At 47.3% G+C, this 26,180-nt stretch overlaps 1 protein-coding gene across 1 annotated transcript in view; it reads right to left on the bottom strand.

The window, feature by feature from the left end:
- The window catches only part of LOC147122751 (bile acid-sensitive ion channel-like), a 452,148-nt gene that overhangs the window by 299,073 nt on the left and 126,895 nt on the right, over window positions 1-26,180 (bottom strand). The window contains exon 5 of the mRNA XM_086005364.1: window positions 21,225-21,372. Within this exon, the coding sequence (XP_085861490.1) occupies window positions 21,225-21,372 (148 nt within the window). The remainder of the gene's footprint in view (window positions 1-21,224; window positions 21,373-26,180) is intronic.

Raw genomic sequence — 26,180 nt, 5'->3', positions numbered from 1 at the left:
TGAGATCTCGTCTGGACTTGCTCAGACCAAATGTGTGAAGAAATGTTGAGGACAAACAATTCCAGCACATCAATGAGAAGCCAACAAGGAGCTTCAATGTAGGACAACCAGTCTTGGCCCGTGACTACCGAACAGAGAAATGGCAACCCGGAACGATATGCACACGGCAGGGGCCATTAATGTACACAGTGGATGTCGGGGAGAACATTGTGAGACGCCACGTCGATCAGATCTTAGCATCACAGGAACGAGTCAACCCCATGTCTCGAGTACCTGGGGATGAACCCGACATACCGGTAGCATCTACCTCAGAACCAGTAGCAGTGGAAACCGATGAACTACCCGTTGAAAAGGGGCCAGAATCGCCTCTGCACCAAGAATGAGAACCTCAGGAAAGGCACTATCCCGAAAGGGTCAGGAAGCCGCCCCAAAGACTGAATCTATAAATGGACTATTGTTGTCTAATGTACATGTTAAAGCGTTAATTGTTATTTGAATATTAGGGGTACAACTAATCTAAAAGGGGAGGAATTGTAGTGTATGTACCTTTAAGACAGAACTACTTTTACAGCTCCTGTATACTGTAGTACCGGCAGTGACCACACCTGTATATAAGCCTTGCGCATGCCTCTGTACCCCCAGTCTTGAGACTACCCTCCTCCAGTAAATACCTGTTTATTGTTAAGTTGCAGCATCCGTGTGGTTATTGAAAAACATCATACTCTCAGAATCACGGATCTAACAGGTGCAAAGACATATGGTTTATTACGAAATCTAGTAACCCCAATGAAGCCAATGGAAAAGAGTTTTGAAGACATAGTAACGATACTAAAGGAACATTTAAACCCCACACCGCTGCTGATAGCAGGAAGATTCAAGTTTCACAAACGGAACCAGCAATGCTGATTATTTAACAGAACTGCGCAAACTATCGAAACACTGCCAGTTTGGAGCGGGACTGGCAGATACCTTAAGGGACAAGTTTGTGTGTGGGCCCAGAAACGGCTTTTATCTGAAAAGGACCTTAAGCTGGAAAAGGCATTCAGCATTGCAGTATCATATGAAGCAGCAGCACGGGGCGCTGCAGAGATACAACAGAGACCGCAAGAATATGGCACAAACGAAATGTCATATGGAACAGAGAAGTGCTATCACTGCGGCAGAACAACACACGACCAGAATGATTGCTGGTTCAAAGACAAGGGCCTAGAAATTCGGTGGGGTTAGCGCCCAATTAGAGGCGTTAGAGGGCCTTGCGCCGGAATTATAGCCGCGATCAAAATTGCGTTGGGCCCTACCATCGGCGTTAGCCGGTAGCGCTGCGCCGGCACCGATGACGTCATCGGAGTGCGCAGCATCCCGGTTGCCGTGGTAACACGGCCGGACGCTCAAATTCAGTTGCGGCCGCCTCGCCCGTGGCAGCCGCAACCAACGATTGTTCAACGGGATGTTGCAGCACGTAGCGCCGGTGCATTAAGGTGGAGCGGCGGCCGGCCGCTTTCCCGGCGGCCGCCTGCCCGCACCTCCCTCCCCGGACTCCTCCACCACCCCCCCGCAGCACTGATGTGTGTGGCCCGCGAGCCCGGCACTTCTCCGAGGTGCCGGGCTCATTTGTCGGGCGAATCGACTGGTCAGCGGTCGGCTGCAGGCAGCTCCTCTTTAACAGAAGGAGGAGGCCTGCAGTACCCCAGCCTGCCGCACCGCATCGGGTGCCGCAGCGGGGGATTAGCGCCGCAAACCTGCATTCAGCACCCATAGCGAGGCGCTGAAACCCTCCATTAGCGCCCGCAGCCGTCTGGGCGCGGGGCAGCTGAATTTTTGGCGGGCGCAGCGGCAATTATCGCGGGTGCAAAATTTCGGGTGCAAAAGCCCTGGCGGAGGCAAACCTAATTTCTAGGCCAAAGTGTGCAGACAGTGTGGAAAAGTAGGACGCATAGCACGAGTCTGCAGGTCGGGAAGGAAAACCAGCAATAAGGAACCTACCAAAGGAAAGTACAAGAAGGTACATAAGATGACGGAGAATAGTTCAGACGAACAAAGGAGTGATAACGACTCCGAAAGCAGGGAACTGAGTTGTCTGAAACTACATAATGTGATCACAACGGAGGATCACCGAACCATTTGGGCCACTCTCAAGTTAGCAGGAGTCCAGGTTATTAGATCCGTGTATCTTGATGTTGTATTTCCTTCAATAATGAGACAAGAGACTGCAGGGAATAATCAACAGGTGTTTACTGGATGAGGGTTACTCTAAAACTAACTGTACAGATCCCTACTCAGGGTTATATACAGGTGTGGTCACTGCCGGTACTACAGTATACAGGAGCTGTAAAAAGTAGTTCTCCCCTTAAAGGTACATACACTACAATTCCTCCCCTTTTAGATTAACAGTACCATAACATTCATTTAACAATTAAATATCAACTAATTACAATTAACACTTTGAACATGCAACATTAACTGAAAATAGTCTATTTATAAATTCAGTCTTTGGGGAGGCTTCCTGATCCTTTCTGGATAGCGCCTTTCCTGAGTGTCTTGCTCTTGGTGCGGAGGCGATTCTGGCCCCCTGTCGTCGGTTGGTTCATCAGCTTCCGATGCTACTGTTTCTGGGGTAGATGCTACCGGTATGTCGGGTTCATCACCAGGTACGTATGGGCGAGACATAGAGTTGACTCGTTCCTGTGACTCTAGGATCTGGTCAACATGGTGTCTCACAATGTTCTCCCCAACATCCACTGTGTACATTAGTGGCCCCTGCTGTGTGCATATCGTTCCTGGTTGCCATTTCTCTGTTCGGTAGTCGCAGGCCAAGACTGGTTGCCCTACATTGAAGCTCCTTGTCGGCTTCTCATTGATGTGCTGGAATTGCTTATTCTCAAAATCTCTTCGTACATTTGGTCTGAGCAAATCCATACGAGATCTCAACCTTCGGTTAAAGAACATCATGGCCGGGGTCTGGTTGGTGACTGCATGTGTCGCATTTCTGTAGGCTAACAGGAAATTGTCCACCTTGTGCTGCAGTGGAATGTTGTCATCGCACATGGCCCTTACTGCTTTCTTAAAGGTTTGTACGAACCTCTCAGCCAATCCATTTGTGGCTGGATGATACGGGGCGGATGTGTAATGCTTTACCCCATTCCTCTTCATAAATCTTCGAAACTCCTCGGACACAAACTGTGGTCCATTATCAGAGCAAATCTGCTCTGGCAAGCCGTTCCTGGCAAATATGGTCCGTAGGACTGTAATAGTTTTCTCCGTGGTGGTGGAGGACATTTTGATCACCTCAGGCCATTTCGAGTGCGCATCCATGGCTATTAAAAACATTGAGTCCATGAATGGACCAGCAAAATCAATATGCACCCGTTGCCATGGAGATGAGGGCCACTCCCATGGTTGTAGAGGGGCATGTGGTGGTGCATTTTAGACCTTCTGGCATCCTGAGCAGCTCTTTGTCAGGTCCTCGATTTGCTGATCGATCCCTGGCCACCACACATAAGGCTTTTCATTTTCACCCCTCCCAGATGGCCTTCGTGAAGCTCATTGAGCACTCTCTCCCTTAACTTGGGTGGAATTACCACTCAGGATCCACACGTCAAGGTCCCCTGGCATACTGACAGCTGTTCTCTTCTGGATGAGAATGCTGGCAACAGTGAGTCGCCATGTGTTGGCCATCCCTTCACCATCAAGTCATCGAGACAGTGTCGGGTCATTTCGGGTCTCCTTCTCTATCTCAGCGTTAGTTACAGGCAAGCGTTCAATTATAGTCGAATGAAATATTTCGACAGGGTCCACTGCTGGTGCTTCCTCCGCAGTAGGCAGTGGCAGGCGTGATAGCCCATCAGCGTTTCCATGCTGTTTCGTGCCTTTATACTCGATTTCCTATTGGTTCACCCCTAGAAAAAGGGACCATCTTTGTAGCCGTTGCGCAGTCATCACCGGAACGCCCTTCTTTGGATTAAAGATGGAGACAAGTGGTTGGTGGTCAGTCAGCAAGGTGAACTTCTGCCCGTGCAGATAGTGATTGAACTTTTTCACTCCCCACACTAGGCTGAGGGCCTCCCTGTCAATCTGGGCGTAGTTACGCTCGGCTAAGGTTAGTGATCGTGACGCAAAGGCTATTGGCCTCTCTGAGCCGTCCGAGAATTTGAGCGACAGCACTGCTCCAATGCCATAGGGTGATGCATCACACGCCAACCGAATTGGTAGTGCTGGGTTGAAATGAGCCAACACCTCTTTTGATGTGATCAATTCTTTGCTCTTCTGGAAAGCTCGTTTACATTCATCATTCCACTTCCATGGTACCTCCGTTTGCAGTAGGGTGTTCAGTGGGTGTAGTACGGTAGACAAATTTGGCAAGAACTTATGGTAGTAGTTCACCAGCCCAAGGAACGACCTCAGTTGTGACACATTTTCTGGTGCTGGAGCCTTGACTACTGCCTCAATCTTTTCAGGGGACTTATGTAACCCCTCTTCATCAATAACGTGGCCACAATACGAGATCTGCTTCTGGAAAAACTCACATTTGTGGCGATTAGCTCGGAGCCCATATTCCTGCAATCTAGTGAGCACCTGCTCTAGGTTGGCGAGGTGATCATTGTCATTTTCGCCCGTGACCAGGATGTCATCAAAATAACACTGGGTCCCTGGAATCCCTTGCAGGACTTGATCCATTGCCGTTTGCCAAATAGTCGGAGCTGATGCTACCCCGAACACCAGCCGGTTGTATTGGTAGAGACCTTTATGAGTGTTGATCGTGAGGTACTATTTCGAGGCTTCTTCTACCTCCATTTGCAGGTACGCCTGGGCCAGATCAATCTTAGTGAAGCGTTTCCCTCCAGATAGCGAGGCAAAAATATCTTCAATCCGCGGAAGCGGATATTGTACCGTGTGAAGGATTGGGTTCACTATCACCTTAAAGTCCCCACAAATGCGAACCTTCTTTGGTTCCCCAGGCGTATTACTCAATGACCTCCACTCACTCCAGTCCACTTTGGACAGTACTCCTGAACGTTCCAAACCTTCCAGCTCTGCTTCGACGGCTGTGCGGATCGCATAAGGCCTTAAAAAACTTTGGGCTTGCATTTTCCTCTATTTTGATCGTCGCTGTTATGCCTTTTAGTGTTCCGAGTTCCTCCTGGAACACTTCTTGTGCGTCAGTTAGCATTTTTGACAGTCGTACAGGTGTGACGTCGTCATCCTTTTTGGCATCTACGGTCAGTGCTTGTATGGAATGCCAATCTAGCTGTATCTTCCGGATCCATTCACAGCAAAGAGAGAGAGAGGTGCGCAGGAAAACGCGCAGAGCGCAGCCGGTGTTCAAGGGCCGAGCCGCAGCGGAGTAGAAGGGAGTGCGCGGGAGACGCCATTAAGAAGGGAGAGCGCGGGAGATGCCATTTTGAGCTGCAGCAGAGAAGAAGGGAGAGCGCGGGAGACGCCATTTTGAGCCACAGCGGAGAAGAAGGGAGAGCGCGGGAGACGCCATTTTGAGCCAGTCTAACCACACCCAAAAATGCCGAAGAGTGGCAGTATCACAGCGTTCGACAATGAAGTCGAAGATTGGACGACATATGCCGAATGCATTGAAGTATACTGCAAGGCGAATGAAGTGCCAGATGACAAGAAAGCGCTGGTATTGTTGAATTCAATGGGTGCAAAAACATATGGCTAACTGCGAAACCTAGTAACCCCAGAGAAATCAGCGTAAAAGAATTTTGAAACCATAGTGTCAACCCTACAGGACCACTTAAACACCACACTGCTGCTGATAGCAGAAAGATTTAAGTTTCACAAAAGGAACCAGCATAAAGATGAAAGTAATGCTGAGTATTTAATGGAACTGCGCAAGCTATCGAAACACTGCCAGTTTGGAACGGGACTAGCAGATACTTTAAGGGACAAGTTCGTGTGTGGGCTTCAAAGTGAAGGAACCCAGAAACGGCTTCTATCAGAAAAGGATCTTACGCTGGACAAGGCTTTCAGCATGGCAGTATCACACAAAGCAGCAGCACGGGGCGCAGCTGAGATACAACGGAGACTGCAAGAATATGGCACAAATGAAATGGCATACGGAACAGTGAAGTGCTATCGCTGCGGCAGAACAACACATGACCATAAGGATTGCTGGTTCAAGGACCAAGTGTGCAGGCAGTGTGGAAAAGTAGGACATATAGCAAGAGTCTGCAGGTCGGAAAAGGAAACCAGCAGCAAGAAATCTCCACAGGAGAAGTACAAGAAGGTACATAAAGTGACGGAGAATAGTTCAGACGAACAGAAAAGGGATACAGACTCCAGAAGCAAGGAGCTGGGTTGTCTGAAACTACATAATGTGATCAAAATGGAGGATCACCAAACTATCTGGGTCACGCTCAAGATAGCCGGAGTCCAAGTGAAAATGGAATTGGACACAGGATCAGCCCTAACAGTCATAAACCGACGGGACTACGAGCTGCTATTCTCACACATCCCCTTGAGAGACACAAAAATTATTTTGAAGACGTACACGGGGCAAAAAGTCTACCCCAAAGGAAAAATAAGGGTGACCGTTATATATAACGGTAAGGAAACACCAAAACTAGACTTGTATGTATTGCAAGATGGAGGACCACCATTACTGGGACGTGAATGGATCCGGAAAATACAACTGGATTGGCATTCCATACAGGCACTGACTGTGGCTGACAAAAAGGATGACGACGTCACACCTGGGCGACTGTCAAAGATCCTAACTGACGTGAAAGAAGTGTTCCAGCATGGACTCGGAATACTAAAAGGCATGACAGCAACGAATAAAATTGAAGAAAACGCAAGCCCAAAATTTTTTAACGTCAGACTGGTGCCTTATGCGATCTGCCCAGCCGTCAAAGCAGAGCTGGAGAGTCTGGAACGTTCAGGTGTACTGTCCAAGGTAGACTGGAGCGAGTGGGCTACACCCATCATCCCTGTGATGAAAAAGCCATTGAGCAGCATGCCTGGGGAACCAAGGAAGGTTCGCATCTGTGGGGACTTTAAGGTAACAGTGAACCCGATCCTTCACACCGTACAATATCCACTTCCGCGGATTGAAGATATTTTCGCCTCGCTATCTGGAGGGAAACGCTTCACTAAGATTGATCTGGCCCAGGCGTATCTGCAAATGGAGGTAGAAGAAGCATCAAAAAAATACCTCACAATCAACACCCATAAAGGTCTCTACCAATACAACCGGCTGGTATTCGGGGTAGCATCAGCTCCGGCTATTTGGCAGAGGGCAATGGAACAAGTCCTGCAAGGGATCCCAGGGACCCAGTGTTATTTGGACGACATCCTGGTCACGGGCGAAAATAACAGTGATCACCTTGCCAACCTGGAGCAGGTGCTCACTAGATTGCAGGAATATGGGCTCCGAGCTAACCGCCCCAAATGCGAGTTTTTTAGAAAACAGATCTCGTATTGTGGCCACATTATCGATAAAGAGGGGTTACATAAGTCCCCAGAGAAGATTGAGGCAGTAGTCAAGGCTCCAGCACCGGAAAATGTGTCACAACTGAGGTCGTTCCTCGGGCTGGTAAACTACTACCATAAGTTCTTGCCAAATTTGTCTACAATACTACACCCACTGAACACCCTACTGCAAACTGGGGTGCCATGGAAGTGGAGTGACGAATGTAGACGAGCTTTCCAGAAGAGCAAAACACTAATCACATCGAAAGAGGTATTGGCCCATTACAACCCAGCATTACCAATTCGGTTTGCATGTGATGCGTCACCCTACGGCATTGGAGCGGTGCTGTCGCATAAATTCTCGGACGGCTCAGAGAGGCCAATAGCCTTTGCGTCACGATCACTAACCTCAGCCGAGCGTAACTACGCCCAGATTGACAGGGAGGCCCTTAGCTTAGTGTGGGGAGTGAAAAAGTTCAATCACTATCTGCACGGACAGAAATTCACCTTGCTGACTGATCACCAGCCTCTTGTCTCCATTTTTAATCCGAAGAAGGGCGTTCCGGTGATGACTGCGCAACGACTACAAAGATGGTCACTTTTTCTAGGGGCGCACCACTATGAGATTGAATATAAGGGCACCAAACAGCATGGAAATGCTGATGGGCTATCACGCCTGCCACTGCCTACTGCGGAGGAAGCACCAGCAGTGGATCCTGTCGAAATATTCCATTCGACTATAGTTGAATACCTACCGGTAACTAACGCTTGTATCGAAAAGGAAACCCGAAATGACCCGACACTGTCTCGGGTATATGATTTGACGGTGAAGGGATGGCCAGCACATGGTGACTCACTGTTGCCAGCATTCTCGACAAGGAGAGAACAGCTGTCAGTGTGCCGGGGGACCTTGATGTGTGGATCCCGAGTGGTAATTCCACCCAAGTTAAGGGATAGAGTGCTCAATGAGCTTCATGAGGGTCATCTGGGAGAGGTAAAAATGAAAAGCCTAGCCAGGGCTTATGGGTGGTGGCCGGGAATCGATAAACAAATCGAGGACCTGACCAAGAACTGCTCAGGATGCCGGAAAGTCCAAAATGCACTGTTGTGTATGTAATATGTGTGCTACTTTGAACCTATGGACAGGACTGCACTACTTGTAGGGCGTAGTGATACGCAGTACCACTCCTGGCCATAGGGGTATAAATAGTACTGTGGGTACTGATCTCCCCTCAGTTCCCGCCTGTGGGCCTGAAGTAAAGACCGACGTGCAGTCCCTGCCTCCAACCAGTAAAGACCTGTTTGAGTTATACGTTTAAGTCTTTGTGTTAATTGTTCAATACAATACACATACTTAACACTGGCGACGAGTCGGTTCGAACCCTGCGGCAGTTATTCCACGGCGGCTTCGTCCAAAGACAGGACGTTGAAGAGAGGTTTCAATCCTCAACACCCCACTCAAAACTGAAGGGCAGCAGAAATCCTGACAGCTTCCAGCGACTGGAAGCGACAGGCATTAGGACCCTGAAGCCTCCATAACCTCGTGGGTGAGCCAGAGCCCGGGAGGGAGCGAGCAAGAGCCGCGCGAGCGGGTGAGCCAGAGGCCGGGAGCCGCTTCAAGTGCGAGGCGCAGCGCGGGCCAGCGATCGGGACCAAAGATAAGGGCCGCACTCGGACTGAAAGGCGCGGCGGCTGCAGAAGCTCAAGGTGCGAGAGCCGCGGTGCACAGCGCGGGCTATCGATCGCACAGAAGATAAGGGCCGAGAGCCGCTTCGGTCGGGAGCCACTTCGCGATCCAGCGATCGCATCCGCTGATAAGGGCCGCACTCGGGCGATCGCGGCGAAGATAAGGGCCGCACTCGGGGGCTGAAGGGAGACGGCGTCGGGGGACGGGTGAAGACCGCCAAGCGCGGGAAAACCGCCATTTTGTGGGCGGAGGACGACGGCAAGAGCGGGAAGCCACCATCTTTGATAACAAGTAAAGAAAATAAAATCTGAGAAATTGCAAATCTACAATGCCTAAACACGGGAATATTAGCACCTTTGATAGTGACCTCGAAGATTGGGCCATATATGTTGAAAGAGTAAAAAATTATTGTAAGGCCAATAAAATTCGTGACCAAGATAAAGCTCTAACATTATTAAATTTAATGGGTGCGAAGACATACGGGCAATTGAAACACCTGTTATCACCAGATGAACCGGCGGATAAGACGTTCGATGAGATTGTTACTGTCCTGAAAGATCATCTAAACCCCACGCCGCTGATGCTAGCGGAACGATTTAAATTTTACGACAGAAGGCAGCTACAGCATGAAAGCAATGCTGAATATTTGCTGGAATTGCGTAAATTAGCGAAATATTGCCAGTTTGGAACGGGACTGACAGATGCACTACGAGACAAATTTGTGTGTGGTTTATTTAAACAGGATACACAAAAGCGACTGCTCGAGGAGAATGAGCTGACGCTTGAGAAGGCGGTCACTATGGCAGCAGCACACGAAGCCGCAGCGAGAGGCATGGCAGTAATGCAGCTACGGTCACCGGAGCTCAGTGCACACAAATTGGGTGCGAGTTCTGGCAAATGTTATCGTTGTGGAAAGACAACGCATGATCAGAACCAGTGTTGGTTTAAAAACCAAGAATGTAGAACTTGTGGTAGGCTTGGACATATAGCTAGAGTATGCAGGTCAGGGAAGAAGACCAGCAACAAGAAGTCACCGCAAGGAAAATACGCAAAGGTACACAAGGTGACCGAACAGGAGTCCGATTCAGACGCTAGCAGTAATGAACTGGCTAGCTTAAGCTGTAATGAACTGGCTAGCTTAAGAGTACTCAACGCTGGTAAGGGTGCAGACCTCCAGACAATTTGGGTCACTCTTCAGATAGAAGGAGTCCAAGTAAAACTGGAATTGGACACTGGATCGGCATTGACGGTCATAAATAAGAAAGATTACGGAAAGTTATTCCAACATATTCCCCTACAGGATACGGGGATTATATTGAAAACATACACGGGGCAAAGAGTGTACCCCATCGGGAAAATAAAGGTTGCAGTGGTCCACAAGGGCGAAGACAGTCAAATAATGGACTTATATGTGATATCTGAAGGAGGTCCTCCACTACTAGGATGGGAGTGGATTAGGAAAATGAATATGGACTGGCATTTCCTACAAACAATAACGAGTGAGAACTCGGTGAAGATAGTCGGCCCAGACTCTGGAACGGATGATGGTAAGCCCAACTCAGGTGCAAAAGACAAAGTTTCAGCACAGAATTCCACTGAGCAACAACAACATAGTTTAACTGTGGATTCTGAGTCTGGCAAGTCTACTGATGTGCCCATTTCTGAGGTACACCGGGCTCGAACTCAACTCCATTTCAAACTACAACAGCAATTAGAACAAATGCTTCGCCGTTTTGAGCAAGAGTTGAATGCAACGAAAGAGTTCTTTGATATAGAGTTGGAGAATCTGGAAAGACAACAGAAGCAGCTGATGGAGAAAATGGAGCAGGAGCACACAAAACGTCTGATGTCAGAGGAGTTAATGGTCAGCCAACTCCTGCATATGCTGAAGGACAGGACTCTGAAATGGGAAAAACTTGAACACGAACTTCAATATTCAAACGAAAGGGGTTCGGAGCTCTCAAAGGTTATTGGAAGAGCTGAAGTGGCAACACAGACTGAGATGACTGCAACAGAGCAGCCCTTGGATGCCAAAAGTACGCTGACTCACGTCAACGTAGAACAACAGACCGCTGAAACAGCTGCTCCAGTAGAGGGATTGAATAGTCCGATCAATCAATCTCCAAAAGAAGTTGAAGTAGTAAAATCTCAAATGAGGTCATTAGTAAACGACTTGCTGAAAGCCCAGAAAAAGCTGGATGAAGAGGTACGCATGAAGAAGTCTCTTCAGGAAAGATGTCTGGACTTGGAACAAAAGCTGGCTAACGCCCAGCTGGGTATGGAGGAAATAGAAGACCCTCTCGCTGGCCTAGATCAGGACGACACCGAATATTACTATGTCCTGTCCTGCCCAACTTGTAACTTCGACTCCCACCATACAGAAATCAGGGAGGAGCACCGAAAGTCTACGGAACATCGGGAGAAGGTGGCTCTACTACGGAAAAAGGAGGAAGAGAAGGAGGAACTGCGCATGCAGCTGGCAGCTGACAGTGGAGCCCAGAGAGTCTCCAAGAAGCAGAAAAGGAAAAGTCGAAACAGAAGATGACCCATCTGAACCATTATTACCTCTACCAGATCACACACGTGGTCCCTCCGAACGGAGCCAATTCAGTTCGGAAGTTCAAACTGTTAAATCCATGGAAGGACTATTGAATGAGTCACTCCAGCAACGTGAACCGACTACACCACAGAGATTGAATCTGTGAACTGTTTTCCGCAGAGACTGAATCTGTGATCTGTTTTGACATGAAGTTATCTATGTATCTATGTTATTCTGTTATGTAAACCTGAAGTTATATATGTATATATGTTATTACGTTATGTTAAATGGGGAGATGACTGTAAAGCTAAGAAGGGAGGAATGTTGTGTATGTAATATGTGTGCTACTTTGAACCTATGGACAGGACTGCACTACTTGTAGGGCGTAGTGATACGCAGTACCACTCCTGGCCATAGGGGTATAAATAGTACTGTGGGTACTGATCTCCCCTCAGTTCCCGCCTGTGGGCCTGAAGCAAAGACCTACGTGCAGTCCCTACCTCCAACCAGTAAAGACCTGTTTGAGTTATACGTTTAAGTCTTTGTGTTAATTGTTCAATACAATACACATACTTAACATGCACCACCACAGGCCCCTCTACACCCATGGGAGTGTCGCTCATCTCCATGGCAACGGGTGCATATTGATTTTGAATTTATCCATTTAATAGCCGTGGATGCGCACTCGAAATGGCCTGAGGTGATCAAAATGTCCTCCACCACCACGGAGAAAACTATTGCAGTCCTACGGACCATTTTTGCCAGGAATGGCTTGACAGAACAGATTTGCTCCGACAACAGACCACAGTTTGTGTCCGAAGAGTTCCGGAGGTTCTTGAAAAAGAATGGGGTAAGGCATTACACATCCGCCCCGTATCATCCAGCCACAAATGGATTGGCTGAGAGGTTCGTACAAACCTTTAAGAAGGCAATGAAGGCTATGTACAATGACAACATTCCGCTGCAGCACAAGGTGGACAATTTCCTGTTCGCCTACCGGAATGCGACACATGCAGTCACCAACCAGGCCCCAGCCATGATGTTCTTTAACCGAAGGTTAAGATCTCGCCTGGATTTGCTCAGACCAAACGTACGAAGAGATGTTGAGAGTAAGCAATTCCAGCACATCCATGAGAAGCCAACAAGGAGCTTCAATGTAAGGCAACCAGTCTTGGCCCGAGACTACCGAACAGAAAAATGGCAGCCAGGAACGATATGCACACGGCAGGGCCCACTAATGTACACAGTGGACGTTGGGGAGAGCATCGTGAGACGCCATGCTGACCAGATCCTAGAGTCACAGGAACAAGTCAACCCCATGCCTCGCCCATACATACCTGGTGATGAACCCGACGTACAGGTCGCATCTACCCCAGAAACAGTAGCATCGGAAGCTGATGAACCAACCGATGACAGGGGGCCAGAATCACCTCCGCACCAAGAGCAAGACACTCAGGAAAGGCGCTATCCAGAAAGGATCAGGAAGCCTCCCCAAAGACTGAATATATAAATAGACTATTTTCAGCTAATGTTGCATGTTAAAAGTGTTAATTGTAATTAGTTTGATGTTTAATTGTTAAATGAGTGTTATGGTACTGTTAATCTAAAAGGGGAGGAATTGTAATGTATATACCTTTAAGGGGGGAACTATGTTTTACAGCTCATGTATACTGCAGTACCGGCAGTGACCACACCTGTATATAGCACTGAGTAGTAATCTGTACAGATCAGTTGCAGTGTGAGCCACGTTGAGTAAACATCTGTTGTACCGTTCTCCGCAGTCTGTGTCTTATTATACACGGACGCAACAGATATTGAGTTCGGAAGGCTGTAAAGCGCCTAATCGGAAGATGAGGTGCTGTTCCTCGAGCTTACGCTGAGCTTCCGTGGAACAATGCAAGAGGCCGCAGACGGTGAGGTCTGAGTGGGAATGGAATGGTGAATTGAAATGACAGGCGACCGGAAGCTCGGGGTCACCCTTACAGACTGAACGGAGGTGTTCCACAAAGTGGTCACCCAATCTGCGTTTGGTCTCCCCAATGTAGAGGAGACTACATCGTGAGCAGCGAATACAGTATACTAGATTGAAAGAAGTACAAGTAAATGTGGAACACTCTTTGTTCCAGTCCTACTCGGGTCCCCTCCCTCACCTCTTTTTCCGATACATTGATGACTGTATCGGTGCCATTTCCTGATCTCGCCCTGAACTAGACAATTTCATTCACTTTGCCTCCAATTTCCACCCTTCCCTCACCATCACATGGTCAATCTCCGACTCTTCCCTTCCCTTCCTCGACTTCTACATCTCCATCTCTGGGGATAGGTTATTGACCAACATTCACTACAAGCCTACTGACTCCCACAACTACCTGGACTACACTTCCTTCCCTCCTGCCTCCTGTAAGGACTCTATTCCATTCTCCCAGTTTCTCCGTCTCCGCCGCATCTGCTCCAACGATGCCACCTTCCACACCAGTGCTTCCGACATGTCTTCCTATTTCCTCAACCGAGGATTCCCCTCTACCGTGGTTAACACGGCCCTCGACCGGGTCCGTTCTATCTCCCGCACTTCTGCCCTCATCCCTGCCCCTCCCTCCCGGAACCACGATAGGGTTCCCCTTGTCCTCACCTTTCACCCCACCAGTCTCCACATTCAATGGATCATCCTCCGCCATTTCCGCCACCTCCAACGTGATCCCACCACCAAACACATCTTCCCCTCCCCTCCCCTTTCAGCATTCCATAGGGACCGCTCCCTCCAAGACACCCTAGTCCACTTCTCTATCACCCCCAGCACCCCTTCCCCTTCGCCCGGCACCTTCCCGTGCAAGCACAAGAGATGCAACACCTGCCCATATACCTCCCCCCTTCCCACTGTCCAGGGCCCCAAACACCCCTTCCAGGTGAAACAGTGATTTAATTGTACTTCTTGCAATCTAGTATACTGTACATAGAAACCTAGAAGATAGGAGCAGGAGTAGGCCATTCGGCCCCTCGAGCCTGCTCCGCCATTCAATGAGATCATGGCTGATCATCCAAATTCAGTACCCTGTCCCTGCTTTCTCCCCAAATGCCCTGATCCCTTTAGCCTTAAGAAATATATCTAACTCCTTCTTGAATATATTTAATGAATTGGCTTCAACTGCCTTTTGTGGTAAAGAATTCCACAGGTTCACTACTCTCTGGGTGAAGAAATTCCTCCTCATCTCTGTCCTAAATGGCTTACCCCTTATCCTTAGACTGTGACCCCTGGTTCTGGACTCGCCCACCATTGGAAACATCTTTCCTGCATCTAGTCTGTCTAGTCCTGTTAGAATTTTGTAAGTTTCAATGAGATCCCCTCTCATTCTTCTAAATTCCAGTGAATATAATCCCAATTGACCCAATCTCTCCTCATACGTCATTCCTGCCATCCCAAGTATCAGTCTGGTGAATCTTCGCTGCACTCCCTCCATGGCAAGAACATCCTTCCTCAGTTAAGGCGACCAAAACTGCACACAATACTCATGGTGTGGTCTCACCAAGGCCCTGTACAACTGCAGCAAGACATCCTTGTTCCTGTACTCGAACCCTCTCGCTATGAAGGCCAGCATACCATTTGCCTTCTTAACCCACCTGCTGCACCTGCATGCTTACCTTCAGCGACTGGTGCACAAGGACACCCAGGTCTCGTTGCACTTCCCCTTCTCTCAATCTATTGCCATTCAGATAATAATCTGCCTTCCTGTCTTTGTCACCAAAGTGGATAACCTCACATATATTCACATTATACTGCATCTGCCATGCATCTGCCCAATCACCCAACCTGTCCAAATCATACTGGAGTTTCTCTGCAGCCTCCTCACAGCACACACACCCACCCAGCTTTGTGTCATCTGCAGACTTGGAGATATTACATCTAGTTCCCTCATCTAGATCATTAACATATATTGTGAATAGCTGGGGTCCTAGCACCGATCTCTGCGGTACCCCACTAGTCACTGCCTGCCACTCCAAAAAAGACCCGTTTATTCCAACTCTTTGCTTCCTTTCCGCCAACCAGTTCTCTATCCAAGTCAGTACCTTACCCCCAATCCCATGTGCTTTAATTTTACACGCCAATCTCTTATGCGGGACCTTATCGAAAGCCTTCTGAAATTCCAAATACACCACATCCACTGGTTCTCCCTTATCTATTCTACCAGTTACATCCTGTATTTGCTGCTCACGATGTGGTCTCCTCTACATTGGGGAGACCAAACACAGATTGGGTGACCGCTTTGTGGAAGGGTTCAGTCCGTAAGGGTGACCCCGAGCTTCTGGTCGCCTGTCATTTCAATTCACCATTCCATTCCCACTCAGACCTCACCGTCTGCGGCCTCTTGCATTGTTCCACGGAAGCTCAGCATAAGCTCGAGGAACAGCACCTCATCTTCCGATTAGGCACTTTACAGCCTTCCGGACTCAATATCGAGTTCAACAATTTCAGATCATAACCTCGGCACCTATCATATTTTCATATTTTTTATCCACACTTTTGGTTTGTGCCTTTTCCTTTTTTTTTCTCTCTCCCACATGGCAGCTGCCTTTCACTCTGCCAGCGCATTTCACACTTCATCTAGAGCCATTGTTTGTTTCTTTACCTGTCCTATTACCATCTCGTCTCACTTTGAATATCTCTTAATGTCTCTTCTTCCATCCCCTCCCCCATTTCCTAGCCTCCAAACTGCCTTTTAATCTGTTTCATTTCCTGCCTTTTTTTCTCAGTTCTGAAGAAGGGTTTCGACCTGAAACATTGACTCTATTTCTCTTTCCACAGATGTTGCCTGGCCTGCTGAGTTTTTCCAGCGTCTTCTGTTGTTATTTAGGTAAAGTATTGGTTTGCCAAGTTGAGGGTAGATTAGGATTTAACCCTGTGCCATCAATAAATTACATCAATGTTATGGTCCACACTGCTATTGCAATTGATCTTACACCAGTGTGCACAATATATTAGTGGTTGCGTAGGGCTTTCATGGTGTGCAACTGGTCAAAATGTGGGGACACCCATTAATGCTGTACCAGAGTCGTTCCCACTATAGGCTTAAGGGGAAAAATTCGGTTGCTTTGCACCTCCCGTTAGTGCCCTAAGAGGGAGCTAATGGGGTGCAAAGCAACTAGCGCCTGGGCGCAGTGATGTTTGCGCTGCTAGCGAAATTGACGACACGTCAGTCGAGCGTGCAACGCCCCGATAGTGCTCCGGACTGGATATTGAGTGGCGGCCCCTGCCTTTCCGCCTGCCGCTAGCAACGACAGGTTGAGGGGAACATTTTGCAGTTGGGAAGGGACTGGGGGAGTGCTATTTAAAGGCGACCGCTTCCTGCCCTTTTTTGTTGGCAACATTTATGCACCACGAATTCTAAGAGAGAGAGACTTCTGGAGAGATTCAACTCTGTGCGAAGGAGTTTGGGGTACTGAGGAGCACGTTGCAGGTTCATTTTGATTTGACCTTCCTTGCATCAATTTAGAAGAGACTATGGGGGCTACACTCTGAGCTCTTTCCCTGGGCCTCTCCATTGTTCTTTCCAGCAGATTTGATGTACAGGTCTCTCCAGGCCGAGATTCAAGGCTGCAATGAGCAGGGTGCGGATAGAGAGCAAGATCGACCCTCCCCTTTAAGAACTGGCCGGCGCCAGTGTGTCTGTGTTCCATTGCTGACTGACATCACCTGAGCTTTGCCAGCGCTTTGAGGTAGCGCCTCGCTCCTCGGCGTTAGCTCCTTAAGAAAGGTATGTAGCATCTGATTTGGCACTCCAATCACCTCCAGGGGCGATAGAAGCTAAGTTTGCAGTCGGAGACGATAATTAGCGCCAGGCACTAAACTTTGCGCCCGGCCAATAATTGCGCCCCGAACGGCACGATACCGAATTTCTCCCCCTTAGTGATTCTGTGGCTACTACAGGCATTGATACTGCAAATGCCATTATCCTTAACCCTAACAACAACTTGTATTTATATAGCACCTTTAACAAGGTAAAACGTCCCAAGGTGCTTCACAGGAGTATTATAAAATAAAATTTGACAACAAGTCACATAAGAAGAAATTAGGGCAGATGACCAAAAGCTTGGTCAAAGAGGTAGGTTTTAAGGAGCATCTTAGAGGAAGAAAGAGAGGTAGAGAGGTTTAGGGAGGGAATTCCAGAGCTTAGGGCCTAGGCAGCTGAAGGCACTGCCACCAATGGTTGAGCGATTATAATCAGGGATGTTCAAGAGGGCAGAATTAGAGGAGTTACCTCGGGGGATTGAGGGGTTGGAGGAGATTACAGAGATAGGGAGGGGCGAGGCCATGGAGGGATTTGAAAACAAGGATGAAAATTTTAAGATTGAGGTGTTGCTTAACCGGGAGCAAATGTAGGTCAGCGAGCGGGGGGTGATGGGTGAACGGGACTTGGTGCGAGTTAGGACATGGGAAGCCGAGTTTTGGATGACCTCAAGTTTACGTAGGGTGGAATGTGGGAGGCCAACCAGGAGTGCATTGTAATAGTCAAGTCTAGAGGTAACAAAGACATGGATGAGGAGTTTCAGTAGCAGATGAGCTGAGGCAGGGGCGGAGATGGGCGATATTACAGAGGTGGAAATAGGCGGTCTTAGTTTTGCCGCAAATGTGTGGTTGGAAACTCATTTCAGGGTCAAGTATGACACCAAGGTTGCAAACAGATGTTAGGGAGAGGGTTGGAGTTGGTGGCTATAGAACGGAGTTTCTGGCGGTGACCGAAGACAATGGCTTCGGCCTTCCCAATATTTCATTGGAGGAAATTTTTGCTCATTCAGTACTGGAACTCGGACAAGCAATCTGACAATTTAGAGTCAGTGGAGGGTTCTAGGGAAGTGGTGGTGAGGTACAGCTGGGTGTCATCAGTGTACATGTGGAAACTGACGCTGTGTTTTCAGATGATGTCGCCGAGGGCAGCATGTAGATAAGAAGTAGGAGGGGGCAAAGGATAGATCCTTGGGGGACACCAGAGGTAACGATGCTGGAGCAGGAAGAGAAGCCATTGCAGGTGGTTCTCTGGCTACGATTAGCTGGATAAGAATGGAACCAGGTGAGTGCAGTCCCACCCAGCTGGACGATAGTGGAGATGCATTGGAGGAGGATGGAGTGGTCAACCGTGTCAAAGGCTACAGACAAGTCAAGAAGGACGAGAAGGGACAGTTTACCTTTGTCACAGTCACATAGGATGTCATTTGTGACTTTGATAAGAGCCATTTTGGTGCTGGGGCGGAAACCTGATTGGAGGGATTCAAACATGCAGTTCCAGGAAAGATGGGCATGGATTTGGGAGGCGACAACACGTTCAAGGACTTTGGAGAGGAAAGGGAGGTTGGAGATGGGGTGGTAGTTTGCAAGGACAGAGGGGCCAAGGGTTGTTTTTTTGAGTAGAGGGGTGATGTTGGCAGATTTGAAGGAGAGGGGGACAGTACCCTGAGGAGAGAGAACATTAACAATATCAGCTAACATGGGAGCCAGAAAAGGAAGTTGGGTGGTCAGCAGTTTAGTGGGAATTGGGTTGAGGGAGCAGGAAATGGATCTCATGGACAAGATGAGCAAAGGGAAGTCATGAAGGGATATTGGAGAGAAACTGCGAGTTCAGGGCTAGGGCAGAGGAGAACTTTAGAGGAAATTTGGCCTGGTGGGCTAGGGGAAGGAAGGGAAGTGGCAGAGGCAGCTGATCAGGTGGTCTCAATCTTAGAGACAAAGAAGTCCGTGAGCTCCTCACACTTGTTGCTGGAGGTGAGGGTGGCGGAGAAAGGGGAGAGGGGTTTACAGGGGTTATCTTTGCATTCCAGAATGATCCTGGAATAGTGAGCAGTTTTGGCAGACAAGAGCTGGACCTGATAATGCTTTATGTGGTCCAGCCAGATCTGGCAGTGAGTGGCTAAACTAGTTGTCCACCACATCTGTTCAAGTCTGCGTCCCTTGGACTTAAGGGAGTGAAGATGGGAGCAATACCGGGGGAATGGCCAGGGTGAGAGAGAGTAATTATTTTAATAGGGACTAGGACATCAAACGTGGTGGTGAGAGTGTGGTTGAGCAGATTGGTAGCTGCAGAAATGTCGTAGTGAATTAAGTTACTGATGTTTTCTTTTTTCTTTTAATATTAAATCCCAAATCTAGGGAATGGATGACCATTGAATTTTAGTTGCCATATCCTCCTTAGTACTCAATCAGTGCAGATTTAAAAACATACCAAAAGAAAAATGGAAGTTATTTGATATACATCATCTGTGTCCTAGCAGAGTGGAATGAAATGTTTATAGAATGGTGGTTAGATTCATTGTTGGCCTCAACACAAATAACAGTGCAAACAATTTAGTCCTGTCCTTTAGCCTTTATTTATCAGCTCTGTTCACTGTCCGATAAGAAAGTATATACATCACCACATTGTTAATGATGCCCATTCTGACCCCGACCAGTTTCCAAAAATAATGAAGAATTAAAACATACATACAATTTTCTTGGAGTTTTTAAATTTTCCACAGCTTAATCTTATCCCATTGGTGATGTGCTAAAAATTTGCTCAAATTTGGAATTTTATAAGTGATATTAATAGAAATGTGACTGACCAGTTGAGAAAACCATTAATATACATGGAAACTTCCCAAACTAACCATATTCAGTAAAGTCAGCAACTGATTTGGAGAAGAGAACACTGGGGATGAAATTCAATTCTGGGGTAAAACGGGCGGCATCGTATCAGTTCTCGATTATACACCCAACCAATATTCCTTTCTATTAACTTCAAGGAAAAGGAAATTGGATGGAATGTATAATGGCCAGTCAATCTGCTCCCACCCATTATGCACTCCACCGAAATGGAATTTTATCCCCTTATGGGGTAGAATTTCGCCTGGTGCAGAGTTCGGGCAGCACACTAGGCAGACCGTGCCAACTGACTGCCTGATAGTCCCAGCGGGGGGCTCGGTCTGTTTTCGGCTGGCAGGTTGTGGGTAGAAAATAAGTACCTCAGGGCAGCCAGCTCACTATGGACAGTCACCCTAGTAGGTAGGTCCATGGAGGAATGGAGGTTCGATCTCAGGAGTGGGTTGGACTCGGAGCAGCAGCGGCCCATTCTAGTTTTGTGGAGCTCAGAGGAGCACTCCTGCTCCTCCCAGCCCCACAAAAATACAGATAAACTTACCTTTGGGGTCCTCTTTGGCTGGATTACCAGGTAATACACCTAGTAATGCCCTAAAATGGCAAACGGGATCCTATGTACTTCATAGGGCCCTGAATTGCATATTGAAAGCATCTACCTGGAGCCTGACTCAGGCAGGTGCTCCAGCTGCCCAGCGGTAGGTCGGGGTGGGGGGGGTGGGGGAGGGGTGCAGATTGCAGTGGCAAGAACAATGCCGGGATCAGGGTGGTAAGTCATTCCTTGCCGTTTTGGGGGCAGTACCATCCCATTTCCACTGGGCAGGAGACCTGAAAACCTCCTCGTATGTCTTTAGTGTTCTAATTTCACCAGAACCAGTGTAAAATCAATATGTAAAACCTTAAAGGTAGAGTCTGATGGTCCTTTGGCCCACTTTAAATGCACTTTTAAAATGATTACTAACCTGGCAGCAGAAAGGGTATGCAACCACAGAGTTCAGTTATATGCTTTGATTTACACTCTTGTAAACAACCATAAGTTGTATAAATGTCATTATATTCCAGCTGCATATTGGGATTACATTCTCCCCATGGATACTCCTGGTTTATAGTCTGCAAGAAAAGAAACATGAAAACTGAAAGGCTTTTCCAATCATAAATGTTGATCCAGGATATACATATTCAGTTGCAGCTCAAAGTCACAGAGCCAATGGAAAAACTATTAAAGTGGTAAATACAGATCAGTGAAACTTTTTATCTGGGAAATTTTGGAAGATCACAACCAATGCATCTGTGATCTCTGCAGCCACCTCTTTTCAAACCCTAGGATGTAGGCCATCAGGTCCAGGAGATTTGTCAGTTTTTAGTTTCTCAGGAACTTTTCTCCACTGATCTTTATTACTTTAAGTTCTTCACTCTCATTAGCCCCTTGGTTCCCCACTATTTCTGGTAATGATTTTGTGTCTTCTACTCTGAAGACAGATACAAAATAATTGTTTAAAGTATCTGCCATTTCCTTATTCCCCATTATAATTTCTCCTGTCTCAGCCTCTAAGGGACCAATGCTTACTTTTGCTACTCTCTTCCTTTTTACATACTTGTAGAAGCTCTTACAATCTGTTTTTATATTTCTTTTCTAGTTTGCTCTCATATTCTATGTTGTCCCTTTTCATCAAACTTTTGGTTATTCTTTGCTGGTATCTAAAGCTCTCCCAATCCTCAGTCTCACTATTATTCTTTGCAACATTATGAGGATTTTGGAATATTTTTTTTAATGTTTACCACTGCTTATCTACCGTCATACCTTTTAAACTAATTTCCCAGTCTACCTTCACCAACTCGCACCTCATACCTATATAATTGACTTTATTTAAGTTACGGAGTATTCACAGAATCACAGAATCCCCACAGTGCAGATAGAGGCCATTTCGGCCCATCGAGCCTGCACCGACACATATCCCACCCTATCCCCATAACCCCACGTATTTAATCCCCTAACACTAAGGGTCAATTTATCATAGCCAAATCAACCTAGCCCGCACATCTTTGGAACATCTAGTATTGTTCTAGGAAATGTCTCAAATGCATTAGCTGAACTTGTCCTCCAGACTACCTTTGCCAATTTGATTTGCCCAGTCTATGTGATGCTTAAAGACCACACAATTATTGCATTACCTTTGTTACAAGCTCCTATTATTTGTTGATTAATACTCTATTCAATGGTATAGCTACTGTTAGGGGGCCTATAAACTACTTCCACCAGTGTTTTCTGCTGCTTGTTATTTCTTATCACCACCCATACTGATTCTATTTCCTGATCTTCTGATCCAAGATCTTTTTTCACCACTGTCCTTACGTCGTCCTTTATTATCAGAGATACCCCTCCTTATTCCTCCTACCAAAGTGTATCACCTCATACTTTTCTATATTGAAATTAATTTGGAATTAACACATCAATCCTTTTTTTTTATTCGTTCATGGGATGTGGGCATCACTGGCAAAGCCAGCATTTATTACCCATCCCTAGTTGCCCTAGAGAAGGTGGTGGTGAGCTGCCTTCTTGAACTGCTGCAGTCCATGTGGTGAAGGTACTCCCACAGTGCTGTTAGGGAGGGAGTTCCAGGATTTTGACCCAGCGGCGATGAAGGATCAGAGATATACTTCCAAGTTAGAATGGTGTGTGACTTGGAGGGGAACTTGGAGGTGGTGGTGTTCCCATGCGCTTGCTGCCCTTGTCCTTCTAGGTGGTAGAGGTCAAGGGTTTGGGAGGTGCTGCTAAAGAAGCCTTGGCAAGTTGCTGCAGTGCATCTTGTAGATGATACACACTGCCGCCATGGTATGCTGGTAGTGGAGGGAGTGAATGTTTAAGGTGGTAGATGGGATGCCAATCAAGCAGGCTGCTTTGTCTTGGATGGTGTCAAGCTTCTTGAGTGTTGCTGGAGCTGCACTCATCCAGGCAAGTGGAGAGTATTCCATTGCACTCCTTACATGTGCCTTGTAGATGGTGGAAAGACTTTGGGGAGTCAGGAGGTGAGACACACATAAGAAATAGGAGCAGGAGTAGGCCATTTGGCCCCTGGAACCTGCTCCGCCATTCAATAAGATCATGGCTGATCTGGTTTTGGCCTCAACACCACTTTCCTGCCTGCTCCCCATAATACTCGCTGCAGAATACCCAGCCTCTGACCTGCTCTTGTTGCCACAGTATTTATGTGGCCTGTCCAATTAGGTTCCTGGTCAATGGTGACCCCCCAGGATGTTGATGGTGTGGGATTCGGCGATGGTAATGCCGATCAATGTCATGGGGAGGTGGTTAGACGCTCGCTTGTTGGAGATAGTCATTGCCTGTCACATGTGTGGCACGAATGTTACCTGCCTCTTATCAGCCCAAGCCTGAATGTCATCCAGGTCTTGTTGCATGCGGGCATGGACTGCTTCATTATCTGAGGAGTTGTGAATGGCACTGAACACTGTGCAATCATCAGCGAACGTCCCCACTTCTGACCTTATGATGGAAGGAAGGTCATTGATGAAGCAGCTGAAGATGGTTGGGCCTAAGACACTGTTCTGAGGAACTCCTGTAGAGATGTCCCGGGGCTGTGATGATTGACCTCCAACCACCACAACCATCTTCCTTTGTGCTAAATATGACTCCAGCCAGTGGAAAGTTTTCTCCCCGATTTCCATTGACTTCAGTTTTATTAGGGCACCTTGATGCTACACTCGGTCAAATGCTGCCTTGATGTCAAGGGCAGTCACTCTCACCTCACCTCTGGAATTCAGCTCTTTTGTCCATGTTTGGACCAAGGCTGTAATGAGGTCAGGAGCCGAGTGGTCATAGAATCATAGAAAACTACAGCACAGAAGGAGGCCACTCAGCCTATCTTGTCTGTGCTGATGAACAAGAGCTATCCAGCCTAATCCCACATTTCAGCACTTGGTGCATTTCCTTGTAGGTTAATCAAGTGCATATCCAAGTACTTTTTAAATGTGATGATAGTTTCTGCCTCTACCACCCTTTCAGGCAGTGAGTTCCAGACCTCCATCACCCTCTGGGTGAAAACATTTCTTCTCAAATCCCCTCTAAACCTCCTACCAATTACTTTAAATCTGTGCCCCCGGTTATCAACCCCTCTGCTAAGGGAAATAGGTCCTTCCTATCCACTCTATCTAGGCCCCTCATAACTTTATACACCTCAATTAGGTCTTCCCTCAGCCTCCTCTGTACCAAAGAAAACAACCCCAGCCTATCCAATCTTTCCTCATAGCTAAAGTTCCACAGCCCAGGCAACATCCTCGTAAATCTCCTCTGTACCCTCTCTAGTGCAATCACATCCATCCTGTAATGTGGTGACCAGAACTGCATGCAGTATTCTAGCTGCGGCCTAGCTAGTTCAAGCATAACCTCCCTGGTATCCCTCCATATTCTATGCCTCGGCTAATAAAGGCAAGTATCCTATATGCCTTCTTAACCACCTTATCTACCTGTCCTGCTAACTTCAGGGATCTGTGGACATGCACTCTAAGGTCCCTCTGTTCCTCTGCACTTCTCAGTGTCCTATATTTAATGTGTATTACTTCACCTTGTTAGCCCTCCCCAAATGCATTACCTCACACTTCTCCAGATTGAATTCCATTTGCCACTGTTCTGCCCACCTGACCAGTCCATTGATATCTTCCTGCAGTCTACAGCTTTCTTCCTCATTATCAACCACACAGCCAATTTTTGTATCATCTGCAAATTTCTTAATCATACTTCCTACACTCAAGTCCAAATCATTGATATATACCACAAAAAGCAAAGGACCCAGTACTGAGCCCTGCGGAACCCCACTGGAAACAGCCTTCCAGTCACAAAAAAACCCTTTGACCATTACCCTTCGTTATGTTCATTAATAACTAGACATGCTTATTATGAACACAGCTAGCTTTTGCTAGTTACTTTATTGAGCACATGTGGACTGGTACTGTATCTGTAGAGGCTTCCATCTTGACTGCTGCCTTGTGGGTAGCCTAGCCTCATGGGTAATGTAGTCTTAATATATATACAGCTGGGTAGTGTAGTCTTAATACATACAGCTATATACAGCTCTACACAGCTCTATGGCTCCACCTAGTGTCCACTATAGAATGACATGTTTTTGATCATTACACCTTTGTTTCCTGCCTCTGAGCCAATTTTGGATGCAACTTGCCACTTTGCCTTGGATCCCATGGGCTTTTCCTTTCATTACCAGTCTGCCATGTGTAACCTTATCAAAAGCCTTGCTAAATTCCATATAGACTACATCAAATGCACTACCCTCATTGACCCTCCTTGTTACCTCCTCAAAAAATTCAAACAAGTTAGTCAGACATGACCTTCCCTTAACAAATCCATGCTGACTGTTCCTGATTAATCCTGGTCCTGGCGGAACCCAAACTCGGCTTCATTGAGCAGGTTATTGGTGAATAAATGCCGCTTGATAGCAGTGTTGATGACATCTTCCATCACTTTGCTGATGATTGAGTAGACTGATGGGGTGGTAATTGGCCAGATTGGATTTGACCTGCTTTTTGTGGACAGGACATACCTGGGCAGTTTACTACATTGTCGGATAGATGCCAGTGTTGTAGCTGTACTGGAAAAGCTTGGCTAGAGGTGCAGCTAATTCTGGAGCACAAGTCTTCCGCACGATAGACGGGATGTTGTCAGGGCCCATAGCCTTTGCTGTTGCTTAATATCACGTGGAGTGAATCAAATTGGCTGACCTGTGATGGTGGAGATCTCAGGGGGAGGCTGATATGGATCATCCACTCAGCATTTCTGGCTGAAGATTGTTGCAAATGCTTCAGCCTTGTCTTTTGCACTCACGTGCTGGGCTCCACCATCATTGAGGATGGAGATATTCATGGAGCCTCCTCCTCCTGTTAGTTGTTTA

This window comes from Somniosus microcephalus, chromosome 2, assembly GCF_052327205.1.
Source record: "Somniosus microcephalus isolate GS21.2 chromosome 2, FLI_Smic_1.0, whole genome shotgun sequence".
Taxonomy (NCBI): Eukaryota; Metazoa; Chordata; class Chondrichthyes; order Squaliformes; family Somniosidae; genus Somniosus; species Somniosus microcephalus.
Note: the sequence above shows the minus strand (reverse complement) of the source record. Positions and strands in the feature narration are given on the sequence as shown.